This window comes from Catharus ustulatus, chromosome 4, assembly GCF_009819885.2.
Source record: "Catharus ustulatus isolate bCatUst1 chromosome 4, bCatUst1.pri.v2, whole genome shotgun sequence".
Classification (NCBI taxonomy): Eukaryota; Metazoa; Chordata; class Aves; order Passeriformes; family Turdidae; genus Catharus; species Catharus ustulatus.
Genome location: NC_046224.1, coordinates 39,604,798 through 39,619,464, shown reverse-complemented (window position 1 = coordinate 39,619,464; position 14,667 = coordinate 39,604,798). Strand labels below are relative to the sequence as shown.

Genomic DNA, 14,667 nt, shown 5'->3' with positions numbered 1-14,667 from the left:
AATAATGTATAAAATCAAAATCTTTCTGTTATATTTTAATAGTTTTCTCTCTTATTTTAATTTTATTAATAGGAAGCACTGACTTTAATTGAGGAAGTTGAAGCTGAGCAAAGTGCATTGTATCGCAGCCTCAAAGAAGCTATGAGCAGCAAGAAAAAAAGCAGGACTCCTCCTCCTCCTATGTTACTTTCCAGATCACATTGCTCCATGACATTTAAACCAGCCCCGTTTGATTCAGATATTCAGGTAATGTTTTTCATGATGACTGCATAAGAAATAACTAAACCATACACAAGAGAAAAAGTTGTTTCAACAGTGCTATACCAACACATTTTTCTTTGCTCCTGAGAGGATTATGTTATTCTGACTTAATTAAGTATCTCTTTTTTTCCCCTCTGTGAGTCAGTTTTCCTCTGTGACTCACTGTTTTGATCTTCACATTTGCATGAGACTTTCTTAATCTCGTGCATCATGTCCCTTGGTGCTTCTGTTGTTTAATACTTACTTATTCCACTTATCCAAAGCTCATTTTCATGCGTAGGGGTTGATGTACTCCTATCTACTTTCTGAAAATAGGCAATACTGTTGTATCATGTGATGCAAAAAAGTACCACACTGAAGTCTGTTAATGAAGTGTTGAAGTGGCTTAGTTCAAGTGGAAATAATCCACCTTCTGTTGATCATGTAGAGTCACAGGACTATGCAGATCATAAGGGGTATTAGGAGAGGTCTCTTGCCCAACCTTCTGCTTGAAGTAGGGTTGGCTGAGGCTAAACCAGTTTGGTCAGAGCTTTATGCAGTCAGTTCTGAAAACTTCCAAAATTGGAGAGAGCTTCTCTAGAAAGTGTGTTCCAACAGGACAACATGTTAATAGAAAACATTTTTCTTAAGTACGGTTGGAGTCTCCCTTGCTTCAATTTAGGTCTATTGTTTTTCCTTCTCCTACCATGCACTACGGTGAAAAGTAAATGGCATCTATGCTTCTCCCTTCCTCTGCTAATCAAGTAATTTCATCACAAAGGCCAGTCATGGTGTTCAGCCCTGATTTGCCCTTGGTAAATCCCTTCTGACAGTTCTAAATCACCTTACTCACCTTCCCTTGTCTAGAAGGGATTCAAACAGGCTGAAGTATGAAAAATACACTCGCTGCAGTTTTTTTGAGAGTTAAATTTGCATAGTGATTTTGCAAACTTCTTTAAAATAATCATGTGTATATACCCAGTAGAAACTCAAATCTTATTGATAGTGATAAGAATGTTTCTGTGAAGAGTTGTTTCATAACCTGCAGTTTTATTGCAGTTTTATTAGTAAATTTCAAATAGTCTGATTAGGGAAAAAAATTATAATTTTTATCCTTACTGAATATAAAATAAAATTTTAAAAACCCCAAACCTTTTAAGTTTGGTAGTTCATTTGTTTTAGTATATGTTCAAAGTTCCTTTTGTTTGATACAGGAGAGTGAATGCAGCATCTTGGGCCGCTAGATGGCGAAGTGTGATTATTATTCTTATAATTTGAGCTCAGATAGTCTAGAAGAAATTTTTTTCTGAAGTTAACACATAGCTGTTGAGCAGACAGGAAAGGTATTTTTTTAATGTAGAAGTTATTAACCAAATTCTTAGGATTTAGTTAGTTTCTTAGGATAAATGTGTGACTAGGATTTAATTAGACATATATAGTTCTTGTACGTGGAGTCAAAATACATGTGAAATTTTCAGCTCTTAAGGCTCATTTGCTGAAAATAGTCTCCTCAATTTCAATAACACCTTGTGAAAAACAGTCAACAGGGAAACACCCACAAATGTCATAATTTAGACTTCTGTAAGGCATTTGATACAGTCCCACATGATATGCTCTTCACCAAATTGAAGAGAGATGGATTTGATGGAATAATAGCCATTCAGTGGATAAGGAATTGGCTGGATGGACGCAGCCAGAGTTGTCCATGGCTCTGTGTCCAGGTGGTGAATGGTGATGAGTGGGGTCCCTCAGAGCTCACTCTTGGGACTGGTGCTCTTCAGTACCTACACTGATGACAGACAGTGAGATCGAGTACAGGCTTAGCAGGTTTGATGACAGGAAGCTGAACTCTGCAGTTGACACAACAAAAGGAAGGAATGTCATACCTGCCTTTCTTTTGCTTAATTTTAAGAATCTCTCTTCAAATAGTTTGCTGAATCAGAACCCAGTGCCAACTTAAGAAGAATACCATTGCAGGGATCAAATAATGGATCTAGGTGACTTTAAATCTATAACCAGTAGAGTTTGTGCTGTGGGATAGCTTTGAGGAATAGGGTAACTCAAGGTGGGGTTAGCATAATGAAGAATCATCTGTTTTTATTGCCACTAGTAGTAGTTTTCCGGCTAAATCAATTAATTGATGTTTTTAGTGCAGTTAGACTATACTGTTTTTTATAACTGAGTTTTTTTGCAGAGACTGTTTTCACAAAATTTGTACATTCTCCATTAGGCAAAAATTGGAAATAATACTGTGCATCAACTAATTTTGTTCTCATTTTCTTCAAAGGTTTCTTGGTACTGTATTTTGGGCTGTGTGGCAGGAGGAAGTAATATGAAAGTAAGGTTAAATAGCAATAAACTTCAAAATTCAGGAGAACAGGTAAGAGAGAGGTAAAACTTGTTTAGGTAATTCTCTCTTCCTCTAAAAATATCCAACTGTCTAAATCTTTCTATCTGACACAGTTTTAAAAATCATATAACGGGCTAAACCTTTGACAAACTCTTCTATCTTTGCGCCAAAAAACTTCCAGTAATCTTTTTTGAATAGGAAATTAAATTATTCAAAAGCTTCAAGTTAAACAAATGTGAACGTTGTTATAACTATGTTTTTCTGAGTGATATGTATGAAAGGCAAAAAAATAAAAGAAAATGTATTAAGTATTTCTAGGGTATGCTCCAGACACTATTTTTTCCCAGGAATTCAAAAAAAGAGAAATTCTAAACAGATAAAAATTCATTACTCTTCTTAACTTCTATCAACTATTTTTTCTAAACAATACATTGCTATACTTAATTCTGGCAGCATCATAACATAACTTTTTCAATAACCTTCATATTCAGACAGTTTATTTCTAGGTTCATGCTGTTTCCCTTGCATTCTGTGAACATGTGGTATGGTGAATCATCCCACACATCTTTAATTACTTATGACTGATCTTGTTGACTGTCTTGGTACTCCTACGTTATTTGTTCATTACAATTTGACCTTTAATTTTTTCTTCTTGGTTTTTTGGTTTGGTTTGGCATTTTTAGGTAGGTTTTATTTTTATTTTTTCATCCCTTTGGATCACATTCTGGCGTTTCTGCACAGACTGAGAAAGTTCTAGTTTTGCATTGTCCTCCTGTATGACAACATACAATGAACCATCCAAATACTGTCCATTTTGTAATTAAAGAAAGGAGCAAAGAAACTTCAGCATGTCCTCTTGAGCAGATTTTTCTGTAGTCTAACACCTCATTGATCACTTCAGTGATCGTTTTTTGTCTGGAAATCTTTGTGAAGAGTTCTGTTCTTTGCAGGGCAGGTCTCATGTGCTTTGTGGCAGAAGAATGATCTCCACCTCTTTTGCCTGATGTTTCAGGCTTTCCTGGCTTTGTAAGCAAGCTCTACTAACACTGATACACTTATGTTTGGTGATGGAGAGGGAATTTTCCCCTTTGCACCTGTTCCCCTGGCTCCTCTCCTTAAAGGAAAGTGTATGAAAAGAGAGGGTGTGTGTAGGTACTGGCAGTAGAGGCTTTGATGTTATCCCTGATACTCTGATTGTCAAATCCACAAAACCAAGCTTCCTGTGATGTTTAGTGAGTTAGTTTCAATATTCCATCCCATATTAGGTGAATTGTTTGACAGGTGACTTTCACCCCACTGCCAGCTGTTTTTTCTATGAATTTTTTGCAGTCCATCCAAGTCACTGACCATCTTAGCTCTGACAGGCACTTGAGACACACAACCTGAGGTTAACCATACACCTCTGCAATGGAGTTTGCTTTAGGATATGCTTTTGCAAAATGCTGATCTACACTCAGTCTCTATCTGCTGACTCCAAGGAAAAAGTTTAGAGTTCTTGGGGATTGAATGATCTGTCAACTTATCATTAAGGGATGTTGCAGACTGTTGTACACTTACTACTGGTCTGCTGGTTCAGGATTCAGCCCCAGCATCTGAGGGGATTTCAGTTGTTCAGAGGTCTCCTTCTGAAGGACAGACTGTTTGAATTAAAAACATTGTGTTGATGCTGCATTATGATGATCTTGATTCTCATGTTATCCTTCCATCACTGGCACTTGTTTCTTGTTGCGAGACCCTTGAAGTCTTCACATCTTCCTTGTGTAAGTCAGCTTGGTCACAGAAAGGGAGATGGAAAATCCTCTTAGGAGTGAGTCATGATGTTAAAGTGCAGGTATATAATTACTTGAAGGAAAAATGAAGATCTTGAAAGTATGTTGTTTGCTTCACACACTCCAAAGTACTGTTAATGGTGCTGAAAGGAACAGACATAGCGCTGCCTATATCTGATACAAGAAGGTGGCATATTTGAAGGAGAGCAGTATGGTCTTTGTCTGGAAGAACAGCTCAGGGACAGAATGTTTCAGCTCAGTGACTGCAAGTGTGGACAATCACTGTGTGAATGTTCAAATGGACACAACTGTCTTAAAAAACATCAGATCCTGGTGCTTAACTGTTCTCTTAGGTTATGAGCTCTGTGTATGCATCAGCATTCCAGAGAAAATGGGTGCTTTTTTTCACCTATCATTTCATTGTTTTCTCATTGTTGTCAAGAATTTAATACAAGGATCTAGTACATGGCATGCTGTTAATCTGGATTGTACTTTGACTGCATCCAAGACCATTAAATAGTTTGTTTAATAATAAAAGTTTAGAATTTGAAATTGGGTTTTGGTGTGTACAGTGAGTGTAATGAGAGAAATATTTTTATTGGTAGATACCGGCGAATGGGAAAATTCTCTTAGAAGTACAAGGGTTAGATGCCAATGAGAAATACATATTTGCCGTCGCAGCATATTCTTCAGATGGAAAACTTATTGGGGATGCCGTTGGGCAAATGACTAAGCCAATCCTTGCCTACCCACCCCTTTCTGCTACTACTGTTCGAGCATATCTAACTCAGGTAGGGTTAGAATATGATAAAGGACACCTACTTTCTTTTGGTTATAATTACTTGTTTTCGGTGGTTGTTCTAAAACTGCATCTAGTAACAGCTTGAGACCTTCTTGCCTAAAACTTGGTAAGCACAAGTCAAAATTTAAACATAAAAATAGTGTATCTGTGTATCTAATTAAGTTGATTCTTAATTCAAAATTATCAGAAATGTCAGGTTAAGTAGAAAGGACTCAGTTTTCTTACCCATCTCTCGTTTTTTTTTTTTTTTTTCCATTTTTGTGGTTGAGACTAAGTACTAGAAATAACCTTGTTAGTCATTATGGAATAAAAAGTGTTATTGAATTTAGCAGGTATCAAAGCCAACCATTTTCATATTGAAATTAGTTTTGTAGTATCTTGTGAAAGACCACAAAGGTTGTCAGATCATTATAATTTTCTCTGTTCTTACTAAAGGATATTTAAAACAGATTGTGACACAGAGAAAAGTGAAATTGTCTGGCCCTGTAGATAGATCATGGGGATCATTTAGAAGCTTTTCCTAAAATATTCCGGTGTAAGATGTATACAGATGAATTTATGCCTAATGTTTTGGCTTAGTTTACATCCCATTATGCAGAAGGGCATTCTGCAGTATTAGCAAAAGAAAAATGAACCTAGATGAATTTATATGACTTCAAAAACTGCAGTGCAATGCCTGTAAAGTTTTCCACACAGGTATGTTAGACAGGTCAGCAGTCAAGGAACTCCTTTCCTTTCTCTGATGCTAAATCCGAACACACTAATATTAGTAGAATCTGATTGTTGCTACATGTATTTTATTCAACTATGTCAGAATATTCTTAGAGAAATTTTAAATTTACACGTTGTGGGGAGTTTTGAAACCTTATTTATCATATAATTTGATCTGGCTTGGTTATTTCATGAGCATGTCAACTCACTGCTTGTTTGTTTTGCAGGTAGCCTATCAGACGGGCAACTTTAGATTAGCCAGAGCAGCATTTTCACCCATGTGGGATTACTTTGTTTCAGATTCTCCTCCACTACCTCCCAATGCAGCTATTTCTGCAAGTAGTAATTTGACTGTATCTGAAAAAAGGTAAAACAAAATGATAGATAATTAATTAACTATTGTTTTAGCTCTTTTCTTATTATAGATGTGCACATTTTATTTAGAAGTGTTCCAAGTTTTGGAATTTTGTTCAGGCTTGTGAGATGAAAAATGTTCTGAAAAAAAGGTTTATAATTAGCAGAGGTTTTTTGTTATTTATGAAACTGCTAACACTTGGACACCAAATTCTTTATAATGGCTGTTTTCTTAAGATAATTGTGAAATGTTTCTGAAGTGGGTACTAGTTTTGTGTGATGCATTTTCATATGCAAAATGTATCATATGCACTGGGTTTTGACTTTCCAATTAAGGGAGCAATAGATCTCAGAAATTGTGAACATTTTGTCAAGGGCGCCAACCAAAATAGGTAAATGTTGCTAATTTTGTTTTGGAATGGCTATATAATGTGCCAATAATCTTTGCATATGCTAAAGGGCTTTAGAGATATTTAAAATTAATTCTTTTATGAAACAATTTCAGATGTTCAGCCATAATTATGTAAGTTTTTCATAGCCCAGCTAGAAATTTTGTGGTTACATTTACTGAAATTCAATAGATCCAGGTTCAGAAGTACATTAAAACTTTATTTCCAGATACAAGAAATTGTTATGAATTAATATAGATGAAATATTATAAAAATAGTTTTATATGTAAGTCAACTATTTATGATTCGATAATGAATTAACATCCAATAAAACTAAATACAAATAATCAATTTCACTGTCTGCTGTTCAAATGCCACCACGTGTCTGATACCAGACGTACAAATGCACCAAGAGTCTTGATAAGCCAAACAAGCCACAGACATAGCAACTCTTGGGATTTACACACAGCCTGTGGACTGCATTGATGCTGGCAGATAATCACTATACATCCTATTCCATGACTACGTGGGGTTTTTTAATCTACCTTGGCATAGGCAAAAAGCAGGAATAGTAATTTTGCTGTTTTCTGCATTTGTTTTGTCATTACTAGTTTTTTAATAAGTAATTTTTTTGCACATCCAGCTCTAGAGGTGACATTGTAATGAGTCTATTTTTACACAAATCAGATGAAGACAGAAAATTTTAAGCAGCTATGCAAAGCAGTTTCAGGGATTTTGCTTTTCTGATGGTTACGGCCAAGCCTCTTTTTTTTAAATTTCAATTAACATGGAAGATTCTCACAGCTGCAGTATCAGGTAGTTTCAGTTTTACTGAGCAGAACTAAGAAATTGGACTTGCTAAAGGGACAGTAGAGGGAGCCTGAAGAAAAGGAAACCTGTGTTTCCAGCCAGAAACCCTGGTGGTGGTATCTTGGTAATGTCAAGTGTGTGAATGTGTCTATTTGATCTTCCTTCTCGACTTTCAGTCTCTTTCAGGAAATACAATCGAGAAGAAGGAATTGTACTTCAAAACCATAGGATTTTTCCTGTAACAAAAATATTAAAAAAATACAGGAAGTACAAATGTCCCTATGTCCCCAGGGAAGGAAAAAACTCCAAAAAATATCTTGACAGAAAAGCAGACAAAAGAAAAGAGATAATTTGGAGACTTGTAACATAAGACATAAGTGTTGAAAAGGAGTCTGTTACTAATACTTAGTAATGGACTTCACAACTGCATGTATCATTGTCAGAATACAGAGGAACAATGTATAAAAGGAGACAGTGAAAATAAATAAGCTGTAGCATCTGAAGTTTTCAAAGACAGTTCAAAATTATTTTCACTGGATTCGATAATGTGAATAAGGAAAAGTTGTCTTACATTAATAGAAAGTGGTTTGCAATTTCAAAAGAAGTTGTATTTTTATTTATTTAGTTTTTAATTTAGAAATTTTAAGTAATTTTTTCAGTTTTATATGTAACTCTTATTTCCAGAAGAAGTTGTAGTAACCTCTTTTTGCCCATAACTTTAAAACTAAAGACTTAATTTTATTATAATGCAGTGTCTGGTATGCAAGATCTGAATCTTAATTAACATACTTTTACCATTCTTTTGCTTTTGTATTTTGTAGGTTACGTTTTGAAGCTGTGTCTCAGACTTCTCCTATTACCTTGCACCTCTTTTTGAGGAATATATTTGCTGTTTCTGACATAAATGTCATGGAAGGAGCACTCTTCTGTGATTCCATCTGTTCCAATGAGATATTTTATAAGGAGCAAGTATGTTTGGTTTAAAATAATATACTGGATTTGATTTTACTTTTTCATCAGCTGTATTTCATCATTGCAAGATAGATGTGGCAATCGACTAATCCTATTTACAGAATACTCAATTTTCTGTGGGTTACATGTTCGTCCTTTCTGAAGTATTTCAGAAACTGTTGGTTATTTACTTCCTGCTGGAATGATGTTTTCTGAATCAGTTATTGCCTAATCCAAAGCTCACTGATTCCTACTGAGGAAGATTTTTCTCAATTTCAGTGGTGGTAGACTATAATATTAGAAAGAAGTATAATAATTGTTAGTTTTGTCCTATCAAGATCTACCTTGAATTTTTAATTTTAAATATTTATGCTATTTAATATATGTATTTTAATTAGGATGTGACTTCTAACAGGGTTTCATGGTTTTAATATATTAATATTTTATTTCAGACTTTTTACAGTATAATGGCATGTTAATGGCAAAAAACACTCTTTTTTTAATCTGGATAGTCAAACTTTGCCTCCTGTTTTATTGCATTCCTATTCCATTCCTTTTTTTGCTAAATTACTTGTAAAAAATGTGAGCAGTTGATTACTCGGTAACTTTACAAGATCAAATTTCTCTTGCAAGGACTGCAACAGGCAACTTGAGTGGAAGGGAAAGAATTATCTTTCTCTTACCTACTCTGGGAGGCTAGCTTGTGAAATTTCCACTCCACACAGTTTGAGATTATTAATCAGCCTCAATTTGTAAATTATATGGGCAAACTCAGAGGGCACAATTAGACCAAGAGCAATTGTTTCCTTTAGTATCAGGAGTAATATGTTTTTTAATATACTTATAACAGGTGTCAATGTAAATTCATGTTTAAACTTTCATCTTACTTGTTGCTTATCCTGATTTTTAAACTGCAATAACATCTGTCTTCTTCCACTCTCAAATGTTTTAAACAACAGAATGCATATTTAAATGGAAATGTGTTTTTCTTTTACAGGTTGCTAGATTAGCAGAATGTGAAAGAATGATTGTGGCAATTGAACTTAGCAACTGGTTGAACGATGCGAGTTACACCCTGCAGTCTGTTGTACAATGTTATGGCCTCCTTGCCCCGCTTATTTATCATAAGATTTTTTCAGTGCCAGTAGTTCAGGTGAGAACATTTTAAGACAAAGCAGCTGTCAGGTCCTGCAGTTATAATGATTCAAATTAAACTTATAATAGGCTGTACAGTTGGTGAGCAAAATATCTCTAGGCTTTGACTTCTTGATAGCTGATGAAAGAAAAGCCTTTCAGAGTGCTATATGTCCCCAGTGCATGTAAGTTCGGTGTAAGCTGCACACCTTCTGCTCTCAGATATGGTAAAGTAACTGCAGAGTATCGATTGTTTCTTCAGGGTGATTGTTGGTATTTTAAACTGTAGCAGAATCTACGATGTAATTTCTACTTCAATGTTATTTGCAGATGGCAATTTTGAGGGAAGAAAAGAAACATTTGCCTTTTTTTGTTTGTTTGTTTGTTTTTTGGGGGGGTTGTTTGTTTGTTTGTTTGTTTTAATTCTGAATGTTTGCTTCATATGCAGTTTTGTTTTCTTCTTCAGTGTTTTGATAATGCAGTCTTTAGTTCTCAGGCATGTGGTCCTTTCCAGAAGCAAGTATCTTCTCTTCGAAAACAGGGCACCTGAATCCTCCCCTGCCATTTATGAAGCAGCAGATGTGGTTTTTGGATTCAGCAAGCAGACAGTAGAAATATGCAAATCTTTTTCCTGTAGTTAGGTAGCCTTTTTAGGTAGCAGCAATAGGAGTATATTTACTCTGTGAGAAAGGACGAGGTGACTGCACTGCAGGTGAGGCACAGACCAGCAGCATCTGAATATGGCAGACAGAGCAGGGTGTTGGTAAGACAGTCCAGAGAACGTGAGGTTATTGGGCTGGCACAGGGTCCATCCAGGAGAAAAAGTCAAGAGATGCAGGAATTGAAGCCAGAAGCTGGAGACAAGGCAACAACACAAGTCCAAGGTCCAGCCAGGAGGAAGAACTGAAGATGAGCACAGCACAAATAGGGACTGAAAGTTTGTGACTGACCTTGATTGGCACTCTTGGGCTCTTGGGCAGAGGGTGTGAGGGCAGCTCTCAAGTGAGGATGCTCAGGGAAGGACTTAGGGCCCTGAGAAGTTTTCAGGACTGCTTAGAAAAAAACCAACCAAACATCTATTTGAATACAGGGATAGATTCTTGATTAAGACATTGTTGGCTGTAGTGTCCTGCTAAAGGTACAGCTAGCCCTTGGAAATTGGCTCCTGTTTCAGATTTCTTAATTAATGAAAAATAATTTAGCCACATGTTCTTTTCATTTCTGATGGACAAAACTGGGGAAACAAGTATTTTATTTTTACAGAATACTGTATATATATATTTTTTCCATTTGAAATTCTTACCATCTCAGTGTACTCCAGTAGGATTATGTAATGAATTAAACATTCTTGGATTCCATGTTAGTTAAATCAGCAAAAATATCCATCATGTATCTATATATTAATATCTGGGATTTTATGTGAACATGTAGTTTTTTCCCAAAGGGCTGTGATAGAAATCTGGACAGTATTCAATTAAGTGGAAATCTTATTATTGGCATTTCTACAGCTAATGTTTTATCCAAATCATTAGATTTCAAAGTATTTTTAAAGTTCACCACGAAATACAATGGGCGGTATAGAGGTACAAGCTTGTAAGTATGCTCCAGATCCCAAACTTTGTTTTAACCCTTGTATTTACAGATCCTCATTAAAAGCTTGGCTATTCTCCAAGAAATTCCAAGTGCTACTTTGCAAAGGAGACAGGAAGGATGTTATGAGAGTATTCAGCATATGATAACTTGTACTTCATATCATACAGCAAAGGTATGGTGTGTATTTTTGTGCTTACAGCTTAGTTTGAGATATAGCTCTTGTCATTTAGAGAGAAGAAAAGAGATTTGGAAAGCTGGCCTTCAGAATGATATCTTAGAGAACCAGCAATCGTAAATAATAAAGGCATACAAATATTTATTAGTATTTTTGAATCAGTGCATTTTTATAACAATGACATTTTGACTTTTTACTATTTATTCAGAAAATAATCTATAACTATTAGTCCGTGTCATCAGATCTACATTTTATATCATTCTGTATATTTTTACATTTAAGGCAGTACTATTTTCAATAAGATGTACATGTAATATATGTTTAAATGTTTATTTATTGCAAATAATCCATATTTGTAGTTTTAATCAGATTAACATATGAGTTTTAGTTGCTAATTAGATGCAAGAGACTTTATACTGTTTAGTCTTGGATGCTGGCAGAAATAACACCTTGACTTTCAACCATAATATATATCTGTAGATGACATTTATGATTCAGATACTCAATCTAGTGATTGACTCAATTTAGTGAGATAAGGAGAAACATGGTACTGGATTTTTTCCCTTATGTATAGAGACATACTGCAGTTAATTACTCACTATCATAAATGTGTGATACTGAAAAAGTCAGCTTTCCTCTAGCTCTGAGTACACCTCAACTAAGAGCTCATACTGAAGCTGAGCTGTGGCCAGCAATTTGAGGGATTCCCCCCCTGCTGGTGATTCCTCAGCTTGGTCTTTGTAGGAGCTGAATCTCCGTGCTCACCTCACAAGACCAGATCAGTATAAAACAGCCCTAAAAATGCTCTGCAAGGTCAACATGTCTGTGAGGCCAGGAGCCAAGGGCAACGTGATGGCTGGCAGAGCAGCACCTGATATTGAGGTTCAGCCAGACATCCAGATTATCAGGTAAATTTGGGGTGATGAGGCAGGTCAGATGTGAAGCTGGGAAGTCAGTCTACAGGTCAGGATAAGGCCCGGTGAGCTGGCTGGGGTCAAACAGAGCCCAGCAGGGTCTGTCATGATGGGATCAGTCTGAGGTCAAGCTCAGAAGTTGGTCCATGGGCCAGGTGCCCAGTCTAGTGAATCCATTGCCACACCCAGGCATGATTTGGCCCAAGCTGGAGACCAACATTTCTGCCATATAGGAGTCTGCAGGGACTGTAGACTTAGACTTGAGCTGAGAGGGAGCTCCTGGCCCCACAAGCTTAGGCCCTCAGTTAATCTATCAGGGCCAAGAAAGTCTATTCAAAGCCTTGAAACCTTGTTTGTTTGTTGTTGGATTCCTCAGCTAAATGACTACCATTTAGATTGCTGATTTTTTCCCCTTAGCATTTCAACAGGATAGCATACAGAATAGCACAGAGAATGAGTGAATTGCAAATGCTTCTCATTAAAGCATGGTATATGTTTTTCTTTTGACTTACAGTCAGGTCTTGTACTGTGTTTATCCTAAGGTAATCTATATACTTAGGATCACAAAGCCAAAGATCCTAATGTGAAGTTACCTTGCACATAGTAGAAGCACTTGGGTGTTTAGAGCTTTATCTAAAGAAGATAAAGCCATCTAAAAACATTCACTACACTTTTAATTTATAAATTTTGTAATTTAAAAATAAATTTCACCAGTCCTTTCACTAATACAGTTGGGACTTTAAAATGTGCACTTGATACCAGAAAGGCAAATGAGGATCATTTAGTTACCCTTTATGTTCTTTGATAGCAGTACTGCCTGAGAACAGGGAGAGTGTCAATCACAGCAATAGATACTTCTGGATAAATCTTCCTATTCTCTGGGGGATAGGCTGAGCAGAAGTAGAACGCATAGATAACATATCTGCAATTCCAATTATTTTACATCCCTACAGTCCTGGATTTTTTTATTAAAAGAAACTTGCACATTGAGTAATTAATTTCTATTTAAAATATTCATGCATTTTTATAAGTAGACAGTAACGAAATATTACATATTATGTGAACCAAAATATTTGTAACAGATTATTCTTTTATAGGCACTGCATTTGTGGAAAGAGTATGAACTTGCAGTAATTATCATCAACTATGGGAAAAAATTGTTGATCTCACCAGCAGTTTCATCCAGCCTGTCAGGAGATGTGAAAACTGAACAAACACGCTCTGGAAGAGAGGTAAAAGTAGTTTAAACTCTGGTTTTTCTTTTTTCTCTTTCTTTTTTCTTCTTTCTCTTTTTCTTTTTTTCTAAATTCTGTATTCTGTTATTTTGAAGACTAGATTTTTAAATTTTTTTGTTCTAGAATCGTAGAATGGTTTAGGTTGGAAAGGACCTTAAAGATCATCTAGCTCCAACCCCCAGTCTTGGGCAGGGACACCTTCCACTAGACTGGGTTGCTCAGTGCCCTTTCCAGGTCTTGTACACCTCCAGAGGTGGGGAGTCCCCATGCTTGAGAAAGTATGCTGTGCTAAGAAAATCATAAACAGAGTTTTTATTTCATCAGAAAAGAATAATAATACAATATTGATGAAATTATAAGATACAGATTTAGAAGGTTTGGGATCTAAGCTAAATTCCACTACTGACAAGTTGGTTTTAGTTAAGTTAAAGCTAAGCTTTCATAACACAATATTCAATATTTCAGAAATATTCCTCAAGGACATCCCATTTAGCTGCAATGGCAAAAGCAGCAGAAAATCTGACTAGTCTTGAATCAAGTCTCCTCAAACTGACAGAACCAGGTGGGTGTACTGTTGAAACACTTCTTACCTTTGTCTATGGAGTTTTCTATGGTATGTTTGTAAAAATCCCATTTACTGAAGAAGTACCTTTATTTCTTTTATCTCCTGTGATGAATCAACCAAAGCAATAGTGATCTTGGTAATGAGCACCTGGTAGCACTGTATGTATTCATGTTTTTTGTTATTTCCACTGGAACACTTATTTGTTCTTTAAAAGGAATATTCCTTTGTGAACAATTCTGCAAATATTTATGTTCTCCCAGTCTTATTAAATTGGATTCCACATTATTTAGGTTTGCATTGTCTCTTAAATCAGAAAATGCAGTGGCAAAGACCACTGTCTATTTATAGCTTGTCTTATTATTCTGCCAATGCTAGTGGAATGACCACTGTAGGAAATTTTAGTTAACAGAAATTGTCCTTTTTGTGAGGGAATTGCATGTATACTCGTATTTAACTACTTTTTAACTCAGGAATGAATATATGAATTTGGAAGTATCTTAGAGTCTGGATCAAGCACAAGAATTTTCTGGCTAATAATCTGGCCAAAGTTAGATGAATTAACAAGTAAGAATTATAAAGAAAATTTGGTTAGAACTTAAATCACTTGAATCAATTTGGTTAGAACTTAAACTCAGAGACACCACTGATTTTTTTTCCATTATATTTACATGGCAT

The 14,667-nt window shown here is 35.7% G+C and overlaps 1 protein-coding gene across 1 annotated transcript in view; it reads left to right on the top strand.

Moving 5' to 3' along the window:
* Window positions 1–14,667, top strand: part of CFAP54 (cilia and flagella associated protein 54) — a 105,042-nt gene that overhangs the window by 32,708 nt on the left and 57,667 nt on the right. The window contains 9 exon segments of the mRNA XM_033058448.2: window positions 73–246; window positions 2,528–2,620; window positions 4,965–5,150; window positions 6,100–6,239; window positions 8,247–8,394; window positions 9,374–9,529; window positions 11,153–11,275; window positions 13,290–13,424; window positions 13,893–13,989. Coding sequence (XP_032914339.2) covers window positions 73–246; window positions 2,528–2,620; window positions 4,965–5,150; window positions 6,100–6,239; window positions 8,247–8,394; window positions 9,374–9,529; window positions 11,153–11,275; window positions 13,290–13,424; window positions 13,893–13,989 — 1,252 coding nt within the window.